The sequence below is a fragment of the Bos javanicus genome, chromosome 25, assembly GCF_032452875.1.
Source record: "Bos javanicus breed banteng chromosome 25, ARS-OSU_banteng_1.0, whole genome shotgun sequence".
NCBI lineage: Eukaryota > Metazoa > Chordata > Mammalia > Artiodactyla > Bovidae > Bos > Bos javanicus.
Window position 1 is genome coordinate 38,946,510 of NC_083892.1, and position 17,009 is coordinate 38,963,518.

The 17,009-nt window shown below is 60.1% G+C and overlaps 1 protein-coding gene across 8 annotated transcripts in view; it reads left to right on the forward strand.

Annotated features, from left to right (window-relative positions):
* Window positions 1-15,109, forward strand: part of TNRC18 (trinucleotide repeat containing 18) — an 89,982-nt gene extending 74,873 nt beyond the window's left edge. For all 8 annotated transcript variants that reach the window (XM_061402263.1, XM_061402260.1, XM_061402265.1 and 5 more), the window contains 11 exons: window positions 1,440-1,592; window positions 1,845-1,986; window positions 3,686-3,803; window positions 4,247-4,322; window positions 4,504-4,612; window positions 7,083-7,199; window positions 7,594-7,758; window positions 8,097-9,394; window positions 12,855-13,091; window positions 13,202-13,276; window positions 13,626-15,109. In XM_061402263.1, coding sequence (XP_061258247.1) covers window positions 1,440-1,592; window positions 1,845-1,986; window positions 3,686-3,803; window positions 4,247-4,322; window positions 4,504-4,612; window positions 7,083-7,199; window positions 7,594-7,758; window positions 8,097-9,394; window positions 12,855-13,091; window positions 13,202-13,276; window positions 13,626-13,832 — 2,697 coding nt within the window. In that variant the 3' untranslated portion in view covers window positions 13,833-15,109. The remainder of the gene's footprint in view (window positions 1-1,439; window positions 1,593-1,844; window positions 1,987-3,685; window positions 3,804-4,246; window positions 4,323-4,503; window positions 4,613-7,082; window positions 7,200-7,593; window positions 7,759-8,096; window positions 9,395-12,854; window positions 13,092-13,201; window positions 13,277-13,625) is intronic.
* The last annotated feature ends 1,900 nt before the right edge of the window (window positions 15,110-17,009 follow it).

The window sequence follows — 17,009 nt, forward strand, 5'->3', positions numbered from 1 at the left end:
GCGGTAACTTTTCTTTTTTTTGCTGTCAATTTCCCTTTCTTCCTGAGTATGCAACTGCAAAGACATGCCCCATAAGACAGGCTGTCTATTTAATAATAGAAGTCAGGTGGAAAAGGAGACACGACCACATGAAACACTGTCCTTCCACCCCCAAGATGCCTTCTGATTTCAGAAATGGGAAGAGGATTACAAGACACATCAGAAATAAGAAAACATTGTGTGTGTGTCTGTGTGTGCGCGCACGCCAAGTTGCTTCAGTATATATAAAGCTGTATATATATACTTCTCCCCCTAAATAGAGATTAAAACGAACGCATTTATCCTAGTAACATTCCCCACTTTGTTCCTTTTAACGCTGTTGGCTTTGAATTTCACTCGTCTCTTGTGGAAGCTGTGACTTCTACTGCTGTCTTGGTAACATTTGCCCAGTCTTCTTTTTTTCTCTGTCTTAATTTCCGTCTCCCCTGGCCCGTGACTCAGTCATTGGTATCAGGCACGTCTCTTCTAAAATGCACCAAGTGACCCCTGCCCTTGCTCCCGTCACCTCTGTGGCCTGAGCCTGCTGCCTACCCCGAATATCATCACGTGCATCTCCCATGCTGTCACCTCTTCCTTGGCACAGGGCCTTGGCCCCTGGGATAGAAGCTTGTAACTGTGTCTGTGGACACTCCAGGTTGCTGGACATCTAGGTTGTTGCCACTCCTTTGCTCTGATAAGTGGAGCTTCGCACGGTCCCCATGCACTGGCCCACTTTCCAGTGGAGGGAGCATCCCGGATCCACCCTGGGGGCTTTGAGCTCGGTGTCCCCCACTGCTGGGGCAAGAGGAAGGTAACCGCTGGTCCCCAGAAGTGCCCTGGGCAGTGGGGGCACGGTTCTGCACGCTCCTGCCAGGAATGTGCCCGCCTCGCCGAGCGACGCTGTCGTCATTCTTGGCCTCATTCAGCAGAGGGAAAAAGCAGGCGGGCAGCCAGATGAATTTCAGGTCTCCATGCCAAGGCACCTCGGTCGGCTGGTCACAATAAAAAGGGAGGCCTCTTCTCCCAGTCTGCCAGATACACTTGGCAGAGGGTGGGGGGAGGGAGGCTGCACAGCGGAATTTTCGGTAAATTCCCATCCGTGTTTAAGGAAAAAAAAGTACTGTGTGTGCACAAATGCGTTTGCGTAGCCTGTGAGTTTACATGATTGTGTGTGCTTGGGGAAAGTTCTGGAAAGGACACGCCACGCTGTTGTCATTCCCTCTAGTCACCTCTGCGGTTGGTGGGCTCGTTGGAGAGGAACTCAGCTACATGCACGTCGATATTCTTTTTTTTATAACAAGTAATGCATAGTGGTAATAAAGCCAGATTAAAACCGGAAATGCTTGCCAGGGGCGGGAGGGTGAATGTGGGGCCTGGGCCCGCTCTGCCCTCTGACAGCCACTCTCTGGCTTCATCCCCAGAAGAAGAAGGGCAAGGAGGCCGGATCTGGAGCCTCGCTGCCACCGCCCCGCGTTCCTGCCCTGCCCACCGAGGCCCGGGCCCCTCATACCAGCTCCCCAGCCTCTGCCAAGAGGAGCAAGGCCAAGACCAAGGCCAAGGAGGTGAAGAAGGAGGTGAGGCTCCCCGGGGGCCTAGGCACGGCAGAGTTGCTTTGCTCAGTTGACAAATGCGGGCGATCCTGGGTGCCCCTCCCAACCCCAAGATCTGTGTGCAGCTGGAGGTGCTCCCTCAACCCGTCTTGTCCTCCTCCTGGCGCTCAGGTGGGATCTGGCTGCTGCTCTCTGTGCCACGCTGCATGGCAGCCTGATGGTGACGCCGGGGTCCGGCCCGGCCTCAGCCGTCGGTCTGTCCTGCTCTGTTCTCAGAACCGGGGCAAGGGAGGAGCCGTGAGCAAGCTGATGGAGAGCATGGCCGCTGAGGAGGACTTTGAGCCCAACCAGGACTCGAGCTTCTCCGAGGATGAGCACCTGCCCCGAGGCGGGGCGGCAGAGCGGCCGCTGACCCCAGGTGAGCGCCTGCCATGCCGTGTTGGCGCGGGCCTGGAGTATGGGGTGCAGGGGGTTCCCCGGAGGCAGCTGCCAGCAGGGCCCGAGCGGGCCAGGCCAGGCTCGTGTAGAGAGGGGACAGGGTGACGGGGGATTGGCGTGTGCAGAGGCCCCAAGGTTGGACGGGAGCACAGCAGTGCCCGAGGTAAGCTACAGGAAGGCCAGCGTGACTCTGGGCTGGTCAGTTAGGGCGGGAGAGCGGCTTTGGACTGGGGGCAGGCAGAGCAGAACCCCTTGTCTTGAGGGCCTCGGTGGGAGTTTGGGCTTTGCCCTGAAAACAGTAAGACGGAGGTCAGGGTGGTCAGGTTGGTTTCACGGTAAGCTCTTTGGCTGCTGTGTAGACAGGGAACTGGAGGGCTGGGGCAGGAAGTGGGGGCCAGGAAGATGAGTTAGGAGACTGCTGGGGGATCTGAGTGAGCAGCAGTCGGGGTGGGACAGGGAGTGGGTCCAGGGGTGGTGGGACCCTGTGGGGGGAGCCGGGGCACATGGGCGGGATGGAGTGTTCGAGGGCTGTGTGAGCAGATGCGGGGAGGCAAGGCCTGTGGACAGGTGTTGGCAGGTGGGAGCAGCTGTCATTGAGGTGGGTCACAGAGGGAACCGCTGGGCTTTGTTGGCTGGGGTTTGGGGTGCCTGGAGGACATCCCAGGGCGATGACTTCCAGTAGGCACTTGGACCTGGGGGTCTGGAGCTTGAGATTAAAGAATGTAAATTGGGGGAGTACAGTGAGAAGAGCCAGGCCAGCCCCGAGGAGCTTTGTCACCTACTGGGGAGTGTATTTGTCAGCTATCGCTGTGTAACGACCAAGCATGCAGACTCAGTGATGGTTGGGAATAGGCTGTCAGCAGGACGGCAGGGTGACCTCAGCTGGGCTTGCTCTGGTGATAATGGGACAGCTAGCAGTCCATTGACACCAGGGACAGGTCTGCCCAGCGTGGGCCTCTGGGCTGCTCAGGGCTTGTTCTCTGACAGCCCTGCTGTCAGAGGCTCGAGAGGGACCGGAAGGCCTCTGGAGGGAGGCCTCCCTTCAGATTCAAGCTCTTCTCCCCTTATCCACTGGCTAAAGCAGGTCACATGGCCATGCCCAAGGTCAAGAGGTGGGAAGCCATTGCACCCATGCTCAGGCTGTGGCAGGGGTGTGGGTGCAGGCGGGGACCGAGACCTGGGCCCGTCATTCCGTCCATCCCAGCCAGTGATCTGGGTTTCTCTGAGTGAGGTGACAGCAGTGAGGGGCTGGGTCCAGGGTCCTACGGAGGAGAAGACTGGGTCCAGGAGTCTGAAGCAGCGTGGGTGGGCCTGGAGGAGAATGGAGGGAAAGAAGGAGCGGCAGTCTCAGGCCGGGGGCTGGTTGGGACAGGGAGCCCAGCCTTGGGGGTGTTGCTGCCAGAACAGGCAGTGCTCCTCGTGGGGAAGGCTGGAGACTGCAGCTGAGGGGTGGCAATGGGGTCTGATGGCACAGAGCCTCCAGCTGAGGCTCAGCAAAGCGCTGGTCCTTGCATGGGCGTCACTTGCGTTCCCACCTGCCTGGGGTCTTTGCAGACGCTGGGAGGGGGGCGTGTGCGCGTGGGCACACTGCAGAGAGGGGTGCTGGAGTGGCCAGGTGGGCCCAGGGGGCGTCTCCAGGCCGCCCCCTGCTCCAGCCTCACCTCACCGCCTGCCCTCAGCTCCTCGCTCCTGCATCATTGACAAGGATGAGCTGAAGGACGGCCTGCGTGTACTCATCCCCATGGACGACAAGCTGTTGTATGCGGGGCATGTGCAGACCCTGCACTCGCCAGACATGTGAGTGGGGGTGGGCCGCCCCACACAGAGCCTCAGACCCCCACCCAGAGCCTTGCCGGGCTGCTGTGGGCGCCTTGCTTCAGCTCTCTGAGCTGTGGCTTCCCCGCTCCCCCCATAGGATGGGGGCTCAGGCAGGCTTGGAGAACAGCACACTCTGTGGGCGGGCCAGGGGGCAGGGCGGACTCCCAGGTGGCCCCCAGGTGGACAGGGCTTAGTGGGAGGGAGCAGGAGAGGGCGTGCTGGCCTTCCCTGCATCTGTGACCCCGCCTGGTCATGTCGAGGAGATGGGCCCAGAGTGGGGAGACCAGTCCTAAGCTTGTGCAGCAAGTCAGCAACCCCCCAGCTTGCACACCCCATCCTGGTGGCCCAGGAGGTAGAGCTGGCCGTGGGCTGAGGCGGGGTTGCCTGGGGGGACCTCACGTCACCTCGCCCCATCTTTGCAGATATCGAGTGGTGGTGGAGGGTGAGCGTGGGAACCGGCCCCACATCTACTGTCTGGAGCAGCTGCTGCAGGAGGCGGTGAGGGCGGGCCCGGGGGCGGGGCCGCTGGGCTGTTGCCGGAGGCGGTGGGGGCGGGGCCGTTGCAGGAGGCGTGGTGGGGCGGGGCCGGGGCGGGGCCCCTGGGCTGTTGCAGGAGGCGGTGGGGGCGGGGCTACGGGGCCGGGGCGGCCAGCCTGGCGCTCATTCCTCCCCTCCCCAGATCATCGATGTGAGGCCGGCCTCCACGCGCTACTTGCCGCAAGGGACCAGGATCGCAGCCTACTGGAGCCAGCAGTACCGCTGCCTCTACCCTGGCACGGTGGTCCGAGGTGAGACCTGCCCCCAAGACCCTCACGGCACCCCCGTTTCCCAGCGTGTCAGCATGGATCCATTTGGTTCCTGAAGGCCAGCTCAGACAGACTTAAGCATTGAGTTTTATCGGCGTTGGTTGGAGCGGGGACTTTCCCCTGGGGTCATCAGGACTCAGGGTCCCTGTGTCCGTCAGCCATGCTCTCAGCTGTGCTGGCTTCACGCCCCACCCCCGAGGACTCCTCACCTTCTGAACAGACTGTCCTCATGGAATGCGCCGCTTTCCCATCTGAGCCCCAGGATGGAGTCGCACTGAACTGGCCTGGTCACCTGGGTTCTGTGTCTTGCGCTCGTCCTTGCTAACGAGTGAGGCAGCTTCCTGGTTTTGCCTGTGGACTGGAAGAGACGGGAAGGCGGCTTCCCTAGGGAATCTGACCGTGTGAACAGAATAAGAGGTTGACAGCTGGGCAGACAAAGGGTAATGGTAGCCCAGAAGACGTGAGTGTGGATACAGACAGAACTCGCAGATGAGCAGGTGGTGGACACTGAGCTAGTGCAAAACCAATGCATCTGGGAGCCAGGAGTCTGGGCGTGTGTTACAGTCCCAAGTCAAACCCGGGGGCAAAGGGAGTCCACCTGTCAGCCGCCTAAGTCACCTGTATGTGCCCAGGAGATGGGGATGGAGCGCTGGGCCAGAGTCCCCTGTCGAAGGGAGCCGTGCCTCCCCATCCAGCTCTCCTGGGGCTCCAGCCTCCTGAGCCCCATGGGCTGGCGGCTGGGACCTGCGCTTGCAGTCCTGCTGAGAATTCCACCTCTCTGCTGTGCTGCATCTCGTGTCTGTTTCCCTTCTTGTGGCAGAGGACTTTCTCATGGCTTCCAGAGAGAAAGGGTCCGTGGGAGGGAAACTCCTCAAGTACACACACGTCCGAGTCTGCTTGTTCTCTCCCAGTCTTTAGAGGTAGTTCATGGGTATAAATTCTACATTGGAAATCACCTTCCCTCGCTTTTTCTGAAGTCAGCATTCTATTGTTATGTGGACTCTGATGTCGGAGGTATCCTGTACCAGAGTTATTCCCAAATCGTCATGGGAGACTTGGCACCGTCCCCTTACTCCCAGATCTGGAATCTCATGTGGCCTCTCTCTCTCTGTTTCTTTCTCTCTCTCCTGTGTCTGTCTGTCTTTCTTCTTCTCTGTGTCTCTGTCCGTCTTTTCCTCCCTGTCTCTCTCTCTCTCTCTGTCTCTTTCTGTGTCTCTCTGTCTCTGTGTGTGTGTTCTGTTGGGCATTTGGGGGAAGGGCACTTTAGTTTGGAGGAAGATTTCCAGTTCCTGGAGATTTTTCTCGTCTCTCTTCTTGGAGAGTCTCCTCCCTCATTTACCCTCTTTCCTTGGGTCTCACACTTGTCTGGTGGCCCTCTCCTGCTGTCTTTTGCCCATTATCATCTTTTTCTTTATTTTTTTCTACTTTCTGGGAGATTTCCTCACCCCTGCCTTCCGGTCCTTCTATTCCGTTGCATTTTTGATGTGTCTGCTATTGTTTATAACATTTCTAAAGTTCTTTCTTATTCTTTGATTTTTTTCTGTTTTTAGTGATCTCTGTTTCATGGATTCCTTTTTTCCCTGAGGCCATAGTGTTTCCATTTGCGGTTTCTTCAGCTCTGTTTCCTTCTGCAGTCCCCTTCCTGTCTCTGCGGGCTCCTGTCTGTACCTCTGTCCTTCTACTGTCTTTTGCTGGAGGCTGTTCTTTCATCACTGGCGATGCTCAGCAAGGGGACTGGAAGCTGTGTGTGGGCAGGACCTGACTGTGGGGGCGCCAAGTACGAGCGCCAGCGACTCCTCCCGCCAGCCCGCCCATGGCACCATCCTTCGGGACTTGGGGCTCCGCGTCCAGCACTAGGAGTGGGGCTGGGGGGCACCATTCAGTGTTTGGACTTCCCTGTCACCCTGGTTGGTGTGGTGCCCACCACTCTCCTCTGCTGTGCCACGTGTCCTGGCGTGAAGCTTGCAGCTGCCATGTGACCCCTAGTCTGCCCAGTGACCCCTGCACCCCAGCCTGCAGAGGCGCTCAGTGCTCAGGAGAGGGGACCCCAGGGCTCCCCTGTGAAAGCTGGCTTCCTTCCCGTTGGCACAGCGGGCCCAGCATGGAGGAGTCCCGCTCGTCCACTCAGGTGTCATCTTCCGAGAGGCCACATTCTTGCAGCTGCTGTCCTCCAGCCCGCTCCCTCTGCTGTGTGGTCCCACGCTCGCTGTTCCTTCATCACTCTGGGGAGGGCCTTGGATAGGTGGACATGGCCACGTGCCTGGCTGGACAGGGGGAGCCCACACTCCCGGGACTGCCCGGCTCAAAGCCCACATCCTGCTCCGTTGCCCACCTGCCCTCATGCGTCCTGCGCCCGGGGCTGCTCAGTGGCTGGTGTCTGCTCCCCTTTGCCCCGCGTCTGCCAGGGGGCCCAGGCCCGTGGGCCTCCCCTGACCCTGCCCTCCTCCAACAGGCTTGCTGGGCCTGGAAGATGATGGGGACCTCATTACCGTGGAGTTCGACGACGGGGACACTGGGAGGATCCCCCTCTCGCACATCCGCCTCCTGCCGCCCGACTACAAGATCCAGTGTGAGTGGTCTGGGACCCCCCTGCCCCTTGACCAGTAGGAAACCCGGGCTTTGGAGGGGAGATGCCTCATCGCGGCTCCCTCGACTAGTCAGAATTAGGACCGGGACACTGACCCAGAAGTGCCAGGGCTGCAGGGCGTTGGATCCTCCACATGGACCACTAAGACCACAGTCAGCCCTGCCTTGCTCGTTTATTCGAGGAAGCCTCATTGCACGCAGGTGCAGACCCCCGAGCTGCGGGCCTGCAGACGGGCCTGCCGCCTGACCATGCAGTGGGTGCAGGCCACGCTGCAACGTCCGATTCCCCTCCACCCCTCTGCCCATGGACGGGTGACGCTCCAGCAGCAGTGGGGGGCGGAGGCCGGGCCTGAGCTGCTGTCTGTCCTGCCCCGCAGGTGCGGAGCCATCTCCGGCGCTCCTGGTGCCGAGCGCCAAGCGCCGCAGCCGGAAGACCAGCAAAGATGCCGGGGAGAGCAAGGACGGGGCCGCGGCGGCACCCGAGGAGCCCGGCGCTAAGGCTCGGGGTCGCGGGCGGAAACCCAGCACCAAAGCCAAGAGCGGTACGTTTTGGGGACCGACCTGCCGGCACACGGGGCCTGCCGCACTCTTGTAGTGTCTGCACAGAGACCCCCCCACCCGCCTGTGCGGGAACGTTGACAGGAAGCAGGCTCAAGGAGCTTGTGGGTCTTTCAGAGGCAGAACCGAGGTCCAGGCAGGCGTGTCCTTCCAGAATCCAGTGCAGGGCTTCCAGGGCAGTGGGGATGGTGCGGTGTGAGAGCCGCTCATCCCGAGGACCTGAGAGGGCCCCCAGCTCCGCCCAACTCTGCAGGGCCAGGAAGGACATGGGCTCGCTGGCCCCCCAGCCCTGACTCACCAGGCTGCTCCTCCTCTCTTGCAGACAGAGCTGCCGTCCTGGAGGAGGGGGGCTCAACAGATGACGTCCCCGGTACCCCACTGGTTCTGGAGCCCGTCAGCACCCCAGGTTCCAAGAAGAGCCCCCCAGAACCCGTGGACAAGCGAGCCAAGACCCCCAAGGCTCGCCCGGCGCCCCCACAGCCCAGCCCAGCACCATCCACCTTTGCCAGCTGCCCGGCTCCCGAGCCCTTCGGGGAGCTGCCAGCCCCTGCGGCGGCCCTGGCCCCCGCCCCCCTCGTCACCGTGCCCATCACCATGCCTGCCACCCGCCCCAAGCCCAAGAAGGCCCGGGCTGCCGAGGAGTCGGCCAGCAAGGGCGCCCGGAGGCCAGGGGAGGAGGCTGAGCTGCTGGTCAAGCTGGACCACGAGGGCGTGACGTCGCCCAAGAGCAAGAAGGCCAAGGAGGCCCTGCTTCTGCGGGAGGAGCCCAAGGGCCTGCTTGGCCTGGGCAGCTATGCGCCGGCAGCCGGGAGCCCCGAGCCCAAGGCCGCCCGGCCCAAGGCTGCGGATGGCGACCTGGCCCAGGAGCCTGCGGTCGGGCTTGCGTTCGAGGACTCTGGGACCCCCAAGAGCCCGGACAAGGGCCAGGCCGAGCAGGACGGGGCTGAGGAGTCGGAGAGCGGCAGCAGCAGCGGCGGCAGCAGCAGCGACAGCAGCAGCAGCAGCTCCGAGACAGAGGGCGAGGAGGACGGCCAGGGCGGCGGCGGGCGGACCTGCAGCGCCTCCAGCTCCAGGGCCTCGTCCTCTTCCTCCTCCTCGTCGTCCTCGTCCTCGTCGTCCTCCTCGTCCTCATCCTCCTCCTCCTCCTCGTCCTCCTCGTCCTCGTCTTCATCCTCGTCCTCCTCCTCCTCATCTTCTTCCTCCTCCTCCTCATCTTCATCCTCCTCCTCATCCTCCTCCTCCTCCTCCACCACAGACGACTCCTCCTGCAGCTCTGATGACGAGGCCGCCCCCGCCCCCACGGCTGGTCCCTCCGCCCCGCCGGCCCTCCCCAGCAAGGCGCCCAAGCAGGCAGGGAAGGCCCGCTCCTCAGCCCACTCCCCCGGCAAGAAGGCGCCGGCGCCTGCGGCCCAGGCTCCCCCTCCGCAGCCCACGCCACCTCTGCCGCCCAAGGCCCAGGCCGGGGCCAAGAGCCGGCCCAAGAAGAGAGAGGGTGTCCACCTCCCCACCACCAAGGAGCTGGCCAAGAGGCAGCGCCTGCCGTCTGTGGAGAACCGGCCCAAGATCGCCGCTTTCCTGCCCGCCCGGCAGCTCTGGAAGTGGTTCGGCAAGCCCACCCAGGTAGGTGTGGCGGGGGGGTCATCTTTCTCTGTCGTCCCAGCAGCCCCATGGTGGAGGGTTGGGTCACAGCTGTGGAGTCCATGTGACTCCCGAGTCCCACCCATCCCGGAGCAGCACTGCCCCCCTGGTCCCGGGGACCTAGACCCACCCTTGGAGGCACCCGGTTGACCCACACAGTCCTGTGGCAGGCCTGTAGTGACCGTGCGGCTGGTCTCAAAGCCACATAGCCACGTGGCCTGAGTTTCCTTTCTTCACTTTCGGGCCGGTCAGGTTAGCAGTCGTAGCAGAGGCACTTCTTTCCCTCTTTGCAGGTTGAAGTCCAGGACTGAGTCTCCTGGGCCTGGCTGGGTCCCTGCCCGCCCTGAGCTAGTCAGGGGAAGGCCCAGCATTCTGGCTGACTGGGTCTGAGGCACGTGGCCGCCCCTGGAGTGGGTGGGGGTCGGTTCTGCAGAAGAACCCCTCCTGGCCCACCCTGTGCCTTGTGCACACACAGACACACTTGTACACGCACATGCACACACCTGCACATGCATGCACATGCGTGAAGCTTCTATATGTAGAAAGGAAACAGTCCAGAGGCCACCAGTCCGCCCCACGCCCCTGGGCAGGAAGAGCTGGGCCCCTGGCCCATGGGAATAGCCAGTCGGGTCAGGTTTGCCCGCGGCATCCGCTGCCCTGAGCCAGGGTCCTCTGAGGCCACGCGGGAGCCAGGCGCCCTGCTGGGTGTGGACCTCTGTAATGCCAGTGCTGCCAGGCAGGCAGGCTTTAGGGGTTCGTTTCTATGGTGATGTATCGAGACTCTCTTGGGGGTTTCTGTCTTGGCAGCAGCCTTTTAGGGCTAGCCACTGTGCCAGCCAAGGGCGGTTGGATCCCCTGGGGCGGGACGGACAGCTCCACCTGGCCCCAGGCTGCACCCCCAAAGACTGTTTAGGATAGGGTGGGGGATCCCCCTTTGTTAGACAAGGGGGTGTCCTCCCACTCCCACAGCTCTTGCTCTCCTTCTGACATCCTTGCCTTTGATTCGTCACCTGGGGTCATCTGGGGCAGAAGATCTGCTGCTTGACCCTGCAGGGTGTGAGCTATCTGACTTTCATCCACCTTGGATTGCGGGCTCCAGGCTAAAAGCGCCTCTCTTGGCAAGGCCACTACTCGAGACAGCAAACCGGGGTATAGGGATTCTTTTAGGGTCTTTGCTGATGAGCCACACTCAGACATTCCTGACCAGGCCCGCCAGAGCCCTGATCCAGGCAGACATTTCATCCAGGGACATATCGAAGAGCAGTGGTTTCTGAGCCAAGGACAGGCTCACCCTCACCACCCTGTCCCCAGGGTGATCGGCCAGTTCCTTATCTTGGCATCTGCTCTCTGCACATTCCAGTGTCACTGTTACTGAGTGCACTTACTGCTGCAGAGGTCGGAGCACAGGGCCAAACTTAATAGAAAAGTCTGCGGTTGTCAGCTTCAGGTCCAGCTGGATCCAGCAGCCCAAAGGCTGTCTTCAGATCCCTCTCAGACCCGTGCTCCCAGCTTTACGTTCTCCTTTCTCTCTCTGCCCTGCTCTCCTTCTCCGGCAGCTCCTCTCCTCTTGGCAGTAGGCAGCCCCGTAGCTTTCAGCTGACCTGCTAGCTCAGAAGTGACAGTGGGAAGGAAGGATCTTCTTTTAAAAATTAGGGTTCCAGGGAAAGTGGGTGGAGCCTCCTTTGGCTTAGGGCCTGAGCACACCCCTGAGCCAATCACAGTGGCCAGAAGGAGGGTGGGCTGTTTGGATTGGCCAGATCAGGTCCCGTGTTGGCCACAGAGGCGGGGTCAGCCCCACTAGGCACTCCATGGATCAAGGGGGCATCTCTGAGTCTGAAGAAGGTAGCCTTTGGGGCCTGAAAACATACCTGCTGTCAAAGATGAGCCGGCTTAGAGGTCTTAGCCACCTATCTCACCTTAAGTCAGTTTGTAACATGCCTTGAGCTGAAAATAATTTGAGCGGTTTACAGAACAGGTAAGAAAGTCTGTCATGGACTTCAGGACTCCCTGCTTCCACTGCAGGGGGCACAGGTTCGATCCTTGGTCGAGGAACAAAGATCCCACATGCTGTGATGTGGCTAAACAAACAAACAAGTCTCACCAGGGACTCAGTGAATTAAAAGTAGAAAAGGGTCAGCCGGGTATGGTAGGAAATTAGTATGCAGGTTTTCCTTGTGTATACAAAAAAAAAAAACAAAACCCACACCCTTGGCGCCGCCTAGTGGCCAGTCCGAGAAGGGAAAGGCGGGTTTTACAACTCGGTTTGAAGGGAAGGTGCAAGGGCTCCACTGGAGGGCAGAGCAGAGCTGCGCCGGCTTGGCTCCTGGGCAGCATTGGCCTGGGGGCAATGACTGGTCGCGGGGCTGCCTCGGGCAGAGTTTGGGCTCCGATGGCTGGTCTGTTGACTCATTGGAGCCTGCATACCAGCCTGTCCCAACGCTGGAGAGGCAGGAGCGCTGAGAGGCCGCCAGGGAGTGTTTATTGCGAGAAGAGAAATCCAGCCACCAGCCCAGGGCTGGATCCTGTTGGCCAAGCTATGATCTCTGTCAGTGGCTTTCCTGGGGTAATGTGTGGGGCAGTCGGCTGTGCCTGGGGGTTAACACTGTCCAGGCCCTCCTCCCGGAGCAGACGATGGCACCCCACTCCAGCACTCTTGCCTGGAAAACCCCACGGACAGAGGAGCCTGGTAGGCTGCAGTCCATGGGGTTGCTCAGAGTAGGACACGACTGAGCGACTTCACTTTAACTTTTCACCTTCATGCATTGGAGAAGGAAATGGCAGCCCACTCCAGTATTCTTGGTTGGAGAATCCCAGGGACCAGGGAGCCTGGTGGGCTGCCGTCTATGGGGTCACACACAGTTGGACACGACTGAAGCGACTTAGCAGCAGCAGCAGGCCCCCCTCCCTGGCCTCTGGTAGGGCCCATTGGTGCAGAGACCCGGCACTGCTCACTGTTCAGGGTGGTGTATGTAGATTGAGGCTGCCCGGAGGGCGATGGGCTTTGCAAGTGTCAAGTGGAATCTATGTCCAGTGGAGCAGAGAGCACGGGGCTGGGGCGACCTCCCCATCCCTGTCTGGAAGTTGGGGGTCAGCAGGGGTCGGCTCTGCCTCAGGGACTGGTGTCAGGACCCCGCAGGAGGAGCGGGGGCCTGCTGGGACTCGGCAGTAGGTGTGGCGTCTGCAGCACTGTGGCTCGTGTGGGGGGCGTCCCAGGGCCCTCCCCCCCCCCCACCCCCCCGCCCGCATCAGTGCCCACCCGGTTCTCAGCACGGAGTCTTAGTTCACGTAAAGTCCCTTTGGAGGCCCACTCTGCCGCGGGGGTGAGCCGGGGCTCCCAATCAGGGCAGGCAGGGGCCTCTCGCCCTGCACTGCCGCTGCAGAACCCAGGGCCTGGGGTGGGGGAGGCGCACCCGCCCTGACCCGCCCGCCCGCCTGCCTGCAGCGCCGCGGCATGAAGGGCAAGGCCCGCAAGCTCTTCTACAAGGCCATCGTGCGCGGCAAGGAGATGATCCGCATCGGGGACTGCGCCGTCTTCCTGTCGGCCGGCCGCCCCAACCTGCCCTACATCGGCCGCATCCAGAGCATGTGGGAGTCGTGGGGCAGCAACATGGTGGTCCGCGTCAAGTGGTTCTACCACCCCGAGGAGACCAGCCCGGGCAAGCGCCTCCACGAAGGCCAGGTGGGCCGGGCTGCCCTGCTCTGGGGTCTGGGGGCCAGGTGCCGGGTTGGGGCCAGGGGTCAGGCAAGGCCGGGCCCAGGCTCACGGCAGCCCCTCGTCTGCGCACACAGCCCTGGGACCAGAAGTCCGGCCGCAGCCTCCCCGCCTCCCTGCGGGCCTCCAGCCAGAGGAAAGACTTCATGGAGGTAGGAGCGCGGGGGTGGGGCCTCCTATGACCCCGCCCACTCGGGGGGCTCCCGACCGCACCTCTGCCTGCTCTGTCCGGGTCTGCGCCTCTGCCGGCCTCTGTCGCCCTTGCTGTCTTCTTCCTCAAGTCCCTGGGTCTCTGTGTGTGTCTGTCCCTTCCTTGATGTTTCAGTCTCTCTATCTCTCTGTATCCGTCTCTGGGTGTCTTTCCGTCTCTGCCTGTGTCCCTGTCCCAGGGGCTCTCTCTGGGTCTCTGGCTGCCTTCCTCCTCCACCCGCCGTGTTTCTTGGGTTCTCTCCGGGGCTCCCCTCTGGCCCGCCGTGCCCTGATGCCGCCGTGTGCCCACAGCGCGCCCTGTACCAGTCCTCGCACGTGGACGAGAACGACGTGCAGACGGTGTCGCACAAGTGCCTGGTGGTGGGCCTGGAGCAGTACGAGCAGATGCTCCAGACCAAGAAGCACCAGGACAGCGAGGGCCTGTACTACCTGGCGGGCACCTACGAGCCCACCACGGGCATGATCTTCTCCACCGACGGCGTGCCCGTGCTCTGCTGAGCCGGCGGCCCGCCTGCCCCCACTGCCAGGGCTTGGCGGCCGCGTGCGCGGGCTGTGTGCATGCAGGTGTGCCCGTGGATGCCCCAGCGTGTAAGTGTGTACATGTGTGTGCCCGTATGCATGCACGTGCGTGCTCACATGTGCACACGTCCAGATCCCCTCCCCTCTCAGCGATCAGGGTATGGCTCTGCCGGCCCCTTGGGGCCCCCCAGCACCTTGTAAGCACTTGGCCAGGCCAGGCCCCAGGACCCTCAGGCCGACGCCAGCTGGGGATTTGGTGGGAGGGGGTGTCTGAGCAACCAAACTCATGCTTGCTCGGAGGTTCCCACTGCTGGTGGGTCCTCCTGGTGCCCCGCCCCCTCAGCACAGCGCCCACCCTGAGCCTCCCACTGCGGGGCCGGCCGGCCTCCTGCCCCCAGCTTCACTGACCCAGCCGGGCCTGCGTGGGCGCCTGCCTGGGGTCTGGCCTCCACCCTCCACCCTCTCAGGATGGCCTGGACTCGGGGAGCAGAGCCAGGTTGGGGGGTGGTCCAGCAGCATTGGCCAGGTGCCAGGGGGAGCGGGCTGCATGCCCTGAGGCCCCGGGGAGGGCCCACCCCACCCGCCGGTCCAGACCCTCACACTACAGACAAGCCCATGGTGCTGAAACCTCATCCCCATGCCCGCGGGGAGGCGGCAGTTCTTAGCCTGTACAGTTTTATTGTACCAAGAGACTCTTCCCTGTATCATACGCCTTTAAATGGAGTCAACTTTTTAATTATATATATAAAGATAAATATATATAAATATATATAAATATAAACTTTTTAAAACTGTGAAAAAATAGCTACGAAATTATAAAAAAAAAAAAGCGAACACATTCTGACGTGCAGAATATTATTTTTTATTTCCTGTTAGATTGTGAGTGTCTAGCACCCCGCTTCACGGGCCCCCGTCCTGTCCCAAGCACACCCCCCACCCGCCCCCAGCCCAGGTGTACTGTACTCGCCCCCACGATGGAGAAGGACCTAGGGAGAGCAGAGGCTGAAAGGGCAGATGGCCCCGCTCAGCCCACGAAAGCACTTAGCCGCCCCCGCGCCTTCCAGGGGACGGGAGGCCTCGTCCAGACAATCTTAAGGGAAGGAAAAGCCAGACTTCGGTTTTGTTTTTTGGGGGAATTATTGTTTTCCTTTTTTTTTTTTTAAGTTTCTTTTGGAATTTTGTTTGTTGGCGAATTCTGTGTGATCTTTTTCATAAAAAAAAAACAGAAAAAAGAAAAAGCTATAATTGGAAAAGTACGGTTGTCTGGCGTGGTTCATTTCAGGGGCTGGGGTGGGCCTGGTGTTGGGATGCAGCTCCTGGAGGGAGGCTGACATTTCCAGGAGGACGAGAGCAGCCAGCGGCTGCCTGCGATTGTTGGCGGGCGAGCCAGTCTAGCGGAAATGGAAAGTTCCCTAGCCTCACCGACGCTGTCCTCGCTGACGCTGCTCAGCAGACACAGTCAGTGGCTACCGGGCGGAGGCTGGCCTGTGTCCGTCGGTGCAGAGTTCTCCCAGCCAGGCTGGAGTGGGCCAAGACGGCACAGCATAAGGACCCGTGAGCACACCAACATCACAGCTCTGCGGAACAGTCATCAGTGAAAGGACCAGGACCTACCAGAAAGATCTGCAACTGAAGACGTAAAGAAGGAACCACAGTGAGACAGGAGGGGTGGACACCCCCAGGGGCTGAGCCGCACACTGGAGAAGAAGGACTTCTGCAGGAGTGAGCCTCTGAGCCGCACACCAGGCTCCCCTGCTCGGGGTCCTACTCTGGGCAGACACGCCCCCCAGCATCTGGCTTTGAAGGCCACCAAGGCTTAATTTTGGGAGTTCCACAGGGCTAGGGGGAAAAACTTCACCCTTAAAGGGCACACACGGAATCTCTTGTGCTCCAGGCCTCGGGGGCGAAAGCCATACCTTGATGGGAGATTGGCCAGGTCTCCCAGGGGCGGGGAGGTCTCCTGGAGAGGCAGGGGGTGGGCAGTTATGGCTCACCCTGGGGACACAGACGCGGGCAGCAGCCATTCTTGGGCACTCCAACGATGTGGATGCTGGTGCGCACAGCTGCACAGCTGCGGGGCACCCCCTCCAAGAGCTGGTCCTACCCAACAGCCTGTAGGCCCCAGTGTTAGGACATTGCCTCCCGAACAACTAACTGGGTGGGGGATGCAGCCCCACCCATCAGCAGACAGGCGGCTTGTAGACCCGAGGCCAGCACAGAGCCTAGCTCCCTGGTGCCAGCCTCTGGCCCTGCCCTCCAGGAAGCCAGCTGCAGCCTCAGGCCAGTCTCACTCACCAGGGGGCACACACCACACAGGCAGCAATTCCACTCCGGGGCACAGATTGAGACAAAACCATAGAATTCAAAAAGACACACGCACGCCTACATTCATAGTAGCACTGTTCACAACAGCCAAGACGGGGAAACAGCTACGTGTCCATCGACAGATGAATGAATAACAGTGTGGTCCATACATGCAGGGGAATGCTGCTCAAGCGTAAAAAAATGAAATAACGCCATTTGTAACCAGAGAGTATTATACTAAGTGAACTCAGGGACAGAAATTATCATACGGTATGACATGTGGAATCTGAAATATGACACAAATGAAACAATCACAGACAACAGACTGATGGTTGCCAAGTGGGGAGGGATGGAGTGGCAGGTTGGGGTCAGCAGACGTAAGCTTTTATATAGAGAATGGATAAGTGACAAGGTCCTACTGCACAGCACAGGTAACTTCAATATTCTATGATTATAATGGAAAGAATATGTTAAAAGATATTAACTGAATTGCTTTGCTGTACAGCAGAAATTAACACTGCAAGTCAACTATACTTCAATAAAAATGTTAAAACTGAAAAAAAAAGCACCCAAAATCTATAATACACAAAAAGGAATACAAACATTAAAAACAGGCATCATATCATAAGAGAACAAAAGAAAGTTTAAAAAAGAGACCTATAAAATGCAACTCCCAAGCAATTAGCAAGAGGGCTATAAGAAAATATGGATAATTACCTTAGGGACTTCCCTGGTGGCCCAGTGGTTAAAAATCCACCTTGCAATTCAAGGGACGCAGGTTCGATCCCTGGCCAGGGAACTAGATCCCACATGCCTCGGGGCAACTAAGCCAACGCTCCACAACTAATGAGC